This window comes from Oncorhynchus masou, chromosome 33, assembly GCF_036934945.1.
Source record: "Oncorhynchus masou masou isolate Uvic2021 chromosome 33, UVic_Omas_1.1, whole genome shotgun sequence".
Lineage (NCBI taxonomy): Eukaryota > Metazoa > Chordata > Actinopteri > Salmoniformes > Salmonidae > Oncorhynchus > Oncorhynchus masou.
This window is the reverse complement of record NC_088244.1, coordinates 40,968,337-40,974,840: the sequence shown is the minus strand read 5'-3', so window position 1 is coordinate 40,974,840 and position 6,504 is coordinate 40,968,337. Positions and strand designations below refer to the sequence as shown.

The following is a 6,504-nucleotide window of genomic DNA, read 5'->3' as shown; positions in this document are numbered from 1 at the left end:
AAGCTTCCGTCCACATTTCGGATCAAGCATAAGTATTCTTATATGTTGTTACTTTTTCTTTAGCACTTCCGTCGGAGAAAGTTCCTGGTTTGAAAATAGGTGAGAATAGTGAGTTTCCAAGACATAGCTTACATAAATAATTGATTTGATAGGGGCGATCAACTACAAAGGAACTATTTGGAATGGATGGCTACAAATGAAAACATCACATCGCGCGAATCTTTGTCTGTCTTGCTATGCAAGGTAAGGCCATGTAGACTACCGCCCCATTTCTTTATTATTACAAACCTCTTTGGTTTTTATCAGTAGTAAACTTTAACGTTCATACATAGCCAAAACTATAGTATATTAAAACGAGAAAAACATGGGTTAATTTCTTTGTTTTTCCGAACACACCCCTGAGCGAGTAAGATTTTATACTGGGCGACTGGGTCAAAGACGTGTGTGTTGTGAGCAACAACAGTGGACTCTGTGGGCTGCTTTCAAAATAAAAGTTCCTCATTGAAACTGCGAAAACGGATACAAATGGAAGATGCCACAATTGGAGTAGATAATGCTAAACAAAGTTGGAACGTTATATAAATTCAACAAAATATTTAACACAAAGTAAAACATCTGAAATCGCACTGTGGATGTATTGAACTTCATAATTGCATTGGGGGCATACTTAAATTGCAATATACAGCTTACTTAGCCCAAGATGTACTCTTAAGGAGCATGCCATTGACAATTACAGAATGGTTACCTGGAGGGAAATGGGGGAGGGTCATGCTTTTTCAATCAAGGTGAGATTTAGTATTTTTTGTTTTAATCTAGTCCAGGGGAGGGTCGTGTAATTTGTAATTGATGAAATGTAAATATTTCTTAGTGTTTTAGAATGAGTTACTTATTAGGCTATATATCGCTGTGTGCCCGATGCCACCTCTCATCTCTGATTCTCCACTGTGCACGCAATATTAATTGTTAGTGTGGTCTCTATTTAGTGTTGTCTCAATCAAATTATCCATAGCCTATAGCCTATAGCCTATAGCCTACGAAGTGTATGCTCGGAGTAGCACAGTGCAAAGTTATACTTCTAAAATAGCTACTGGGATGGTGTAAATAAAACTAGGCTGCATTACACACTGCAATGGATATTTCAACCCTGAGCCCTGCTCTGCTCATGCTGGGCAAAAGGTTTTTGTGTGCTGCTTAACCAATGCTGTGCTGAGTAGGTCTAGGATGGCAGGTCAGGAGAAGAGTCAAAAGTTTCTTCCCCACATTTTTTTGGATTTAGGCCTAGTCCAAAAAAGAAATAATATTGCGCGCGCGGACTTGCCTATAGCCATGTTCTGAACAGTTTGAGAAGGAGTCCACAAAGATAAAAGGAGGACCAGAGAAAAAAACATTGCTAGCTTGCTACTACTATAACTTATTTTATTAATAACAATGTGTTTCTGGCCCATTATGTATTTGAGTTGTTGACCTTATCATCCAGATTCGATTAGCTTACATTGTGGTGTTGAAACTTGAAGCAGATGCCGTGGCACAATCAGTCGGATATGGACAGCTCATGGTGCTGAAATTCTTCATTCTTCATTTTACTAACATCAAGAGGGCTTTGTGTTTGAGCCTATTTCTTCCAATTTAAGAAATAAGAGGTAGGCCTACTTGTTTGACAGATGAAATGAGGCTATAGGGTGCTATATGCATATTTGTTGGTCAATTCTTCCACCCACCATGCGTACATTTTAAGGAAATAGAAAAAAGCACAGTCCTATCCATTGTTAGCTTAAGATTTTGAAGAATATAAAATGGACCCGCTTTGGTCCACGATGCTTTATGCTAGAAACAAGCTGTAAAATACCCAGGAATGACGTGGTTCCGATGGATATGGGGATATCATTGTTTAGATTATTTGACATTCAGAGGCTGACTTTGCTTGGTAAGTAAAATCTAATTCTGACCCCTTGACTTTTTTTTATTCTCAAACTGATTAAATTGTTTTTCTCCTCTCATTAATCTACACACAATACCCCATAATGACAAAGCAAAAACAGGTTTACAATTCTTTGCTAATTTATTAAAAATAAAAAACTTAAATATCAAATTTACATACACTACCGTTCAAAAGTTTGGGGTCACTTAGAAATGTCCTTGTTTTTTAAAGAACATCATTTTTTTTGTCTATTTAAAATAACATCAAATTGATCAGAAATGCAGTGTAGACTTGTTCATGTTGTAAATGACTTTTGTAGCTGGAAACGGCAGATTTTTTATGGAATATCTACATAGGCGTACAGAGGCCCATTATCAGCAACCATCACTCCTGTGTTCCAATGGCACGTTGTGTTCGGTAATCCAAGTTCATAATTTTAAAAGGCTGTGATAATTAGAAAACCCTTTTTCAATTATGTTAGCACAGCTGAAAACTGGTTGTTCTGATTAAAGAAGCAATATAACTGGCCTTTGACTAGTTGAGTATCTGGAGCATCAGCATTTCTGGGTTCGATTACAGGCTCAAAATGTCCAGAAACAAAGAACTTTCTTCTGAAACTCATCAGTCTATTCTTGTTCTGAGAAATTATGGCTATTCCATGTGAGAAATTGCCAAGAAAGTGAAGATCTCGTACAACGCTGTGTGCTACACCCTCACAGAACAGGGCAAACTGGCCCTAACCAGAATATAAAGAGGAGTAAGAGGCCCCGGTGCACAACTGAGCAAGTGAACAAGTACATTTAGTGTCTAGTTTGATAAACAGATGCCTCACAAGTCCTTAACTGGCAGCTTCATTAAATAGTACCCACAAAACACCAGTCTCAACGTGAACAGTGAAGAGGCGAATCCGGGATGCTGGCCTTCTATGCAGAGCTCCTCTGTCCAGTGTCTGTGTTATTTTGCTCATCTTTTCTGGCCAGACTGAAATATGGCTTTTTCTTTGGAACTCTGCCTAGCAGGCTAGCATCCCAGAATACCACAACAGGAAATGTATAAAAAATGTTGACATCATGGCTAGTCATGGTTTATGTACATGTTTTGGAAGTCAGTAAATGTCATTTTTGAAGTGAACCTTTCCCTGACCAGTTTCAACTGAAATTGTCCACCATGAACTGTGCTAGCTAGCTGAATTGTACTAAATAACCATGCTTTTACAATATACAAATGGTTGGGTATATAGATAATTAGTAAAACCACAATGTAATTTTTTATTTTTATTTAACTAGGCAAGTCAGTTAAGAACAAATTCTTATTTACAATGACAACATACACAGCAGATGACATGGGGTGAGATTAGATGAGCTGGTCGGGTGCAACCCAGGCGACAGACATGGCGATGCAGGGAACTGAGCTTGGGTGAAGACCAAAGTCACCCTCCCGGCCCAGAGCCTCGCTGAGGCTAGTGGCTAGGCGGGGTTGGGGAGGTTGCCCTCCTTTCGCCCTTCTACAGAGCGATAGGCCATAGTTCACAAAAAGGTTTAAGTTTGAAACGAGAGCATACTGGTGCTTCACCGGCACCAAGGCGATGATGAGGGGAGACATTGAACCACCGCCTTCACCAGGACGCAGAGCGGTTGACTTGGTACCTGAAGCCACACAAGGGTCTTGGGCAAGACCAAATCGGTCGCGCAACTGCACTGGACGTCTCGCGGCGTCCGTCTGCACCACTCCTGATACGGGGATCTGAACACGACTCCCGTTCAATTGGCCGGAGGCCATCGCCCCTCCCTTCTGAACGGCGTTCGCCCATCTCTTCTCCACATAGGCCTTCAAAGTTCTCATTTGAATATTTGCTACCAATATGATGAAGCAGCTTCAATTTGATTGGCTGTTGCATGCTATTTAAATTACGTTTGAGTTGCTTCATGCGAAGTTGTCACGAGAGATGTCAAAGACATGTCACTAACAACTGCAACCAAAATTGTTTTGAATGTTGCTTTGTGTAACTTCAGCCTTAGAGATATCCCTCTGTGCCCAGCCTGGTTTTATAGATTAGACGTAACAGTACATGTAAATCACACACAAATTAGAATATGTTTTGTTTGGTATGGTTATGTACGATATGTGTCTTAAGGCAAAAAAAATGAAAGTAGGTGGTTAGTCGTCGTGGTGGATGGGTTGGCATATTATTCGAACCTCTCGCAACCCAAACGTTGTGTTCAAATCTCATCACCGAGAACTTTAGCATTTTAAGTCATTAGCAACTTTGCAACTACTTACTACTTACTACTTTTTACCTACTTTGCAACTATTTAGCATGTTAGGTTAAAGGGTTAAGATTAGCTAACTTCTAAAATTATAATTTTTATCTCACGGATGGTGAGTCCTTGCATCCATAGCTTTTGTCTTTGGATTTGACAGTGGTTTTCTCCAGCCCCATCCCCTTAGTGTACATTTTCACAGATTTAATTTTCATGTTTTTAATTGGCCTATATTGAAATTATTGGAACAATTATTCTCTATTTATCCAAATTCTATCACAATTTGAGTGCAATCACTTTTCCCAATTATACATGTTATATTGGGATTTGTGTTGGAAGGCTATATTGTTAACTCCACAGATTAACCTCTCTACTGTATCAGTGTTCTCTCTGTGCCCTAATCGACTGTCTTTCTCCTCAGTCTTTGACTGAACACCAGGAGGGCCTACATTTTGGGGAAAATGCGCAGTACAAGCACAAGTGGGGTGCCCCCGAACCCCCCTGTAGCCAGAAACCACAACAACAGCCCTGGAAACTCAGGTTCCCAGTATGCCTTGTGTGCCCTGGGGGTGGGGCTGGTGGCCCTGGGCATCGTCATGATTGTGTGGAGTGTGGTGCCCTCCGACACGGCCGGGAACAACAGCGGTGGCACTGGAGGAGGGAACCCCAAACCAGACAACAGGGGCAGGGCTTCGTCGGTGGCCTTTGTGCTGGTCGGGGCTGGGGTGGCCATGCTCATGCTGTCCCTGTGCCTGGGGATGAGGAACAAGCAGCGGGAGCAAGCTCTTCAAGAGGCCCAGACTCTGGGGGCAGACAACGTAGTTGCCAGTGGGGAGGACGGAGAGACGTGAGTACTGTAGCTACTGAATAATAACTGAAATAATTACTGACCTCAGCAGGTTTGTTTGCTCAGGGTTCATTGCAGGGATGGGCAATCCCTTTACTACTTTTACTAACCTTTGCCTTGCTCCTAGATGTTTAACATCACATGATGTACACCAGATGATGTCATCAGTGTTTCCGGATATTGTCATCGGACAACACTTACAGTTGAAGTCGGAAGTTTACATATACTGTATGTATTGTATAGACCTCCCAAGTCTGGTTCATCCTTGGGAGCAATTTCTAAATCCCTGCAGGTACCATGTTCATCTGTACAAGCAATAGTACGCAAGTACTAAACACCATGGGACCACACAGCCGTCATACCGCTCAGGAAGGAGCTGCGTTCTGTCTCCTAGAGATTAACTTACTTTGGTGCGAAAAGTGCAAATCAATCCCAGAACAACAGCAAAGGACCTTGTGAAAATGCTGGAGGAAACAAGTATAAAGATATCTATATCCACAGTAAAATGAGTCATATCGACATAACCTGAAAGTCCACTCAGTTGCACTTCACAAAATAGATGGCTTCAATGAGGGAGGAAAATTATGTGGATATATTGAAGCAACATCTCAAGACTTCAGTCGGAAAATTTCTAAGCTTGGTTGCAAATGGGTCTTCTAAATGGACAATGACCCTAAGCATACTTCCAAAGTTGTGGCAGGCCAACAAAGTCAAGGTGTTGGAGTGGACATCACAAAGCCCTGACCTCAATCCCATAGAAAATGTGTTGGCAGAACTGAAAGCAAAGGAGGAAGGTATGTGAGCAAGGAGGAAGGACTGGGCCAAAATTCCCTTATTGTGGGAAGCTTGTGAAAAGTAAAAAACATGTTTGTCCACATTGTTCATAAACTCTCAAATAATCAGCACATCAAAACTTGTACATCAAGGTGCATCAAACATGATTTAGAACTTGATTATGGAAATGTGTTTATTGGTTGCAACTTGTGGAAAAGTGTCCACAGTGTTTCTGTCATCTCAAATAAATCAGCACAGAAAAATGTACATCCAGAGTGCATCAAACAAGATTTAGACCTTGATTATGGAAAAGTGTTTATTTCTTTATTTTAATGTTGCAACTTGCTGAAAATTGTCCACAGTTTTCATATCATCTCAATAAAACAGCACAGCAAAAATTGTAATCCCAGAGAGCATCAAACAAGATTTAGACCTTGATTATGGAAAAGTGTTTATTTCTGGAGATGAACATGTTGAAAATTGGTGAAAGTTTCTTTATTTCCCACAGTGTTCCTATCATCTCAAATAAACAGCCCAGCAAAACTTATACATCCAGAGTGTGCATCAAACAAGATTTAGACCTTGATTATAGAAAAGTGTTTATTTCTGTATTTCTTGGTTGCAAACTTGTTGAAAAGTATCCACACAAATAAAACTACTGTGTACATTCATTGTGTAATCAATACAGTCCACTGCCTGTGCAC

At 40.6% G+C, this 6,504-nt stretch overlaps 1 protein-coding gene across 4 annotated transcripts; it reads left to right on the top strand.

Annotated features, from left to right (window-relative positions):
* Positions 1-10: 10 nt before the first annotated feature.
* Positions 11-5,495, top strand: LOC135528560 (transmembrane protein 51-like). Of its 4 annotated transcripts, none has more exons than XM_064957728.1 (2): positions 11-99; positions 4,601-5,495. In XM_064957728.1, the coding sequence occupies exon 2, from the start codon at positions 4,641-4,643 to the stop codon at positions 5,028-5,030; it is 390 nt and encodes a 129-aa protein (XP_064813800.1). In that variant the 5' UTR covers positions 11-99; positions 4,601-4,640; the 3' UTR covers positions 5,031-5,495. The 4 variants fall into 4 exon arrangements, with proteins under 4 accessions (XP_064813800.1, XP_064813799.1, XP_064813802.1 ...); XM_064957727.1 differs by having other exon boundaries at positions 49-243; positions 4,601-5,494; XM_064957730.1 differs by lacking the exon at positions 11-99 and adding an exon at positions 419-785.
* Positions 5,496-6,504: the final 1,009 nt, after the last annotated feature.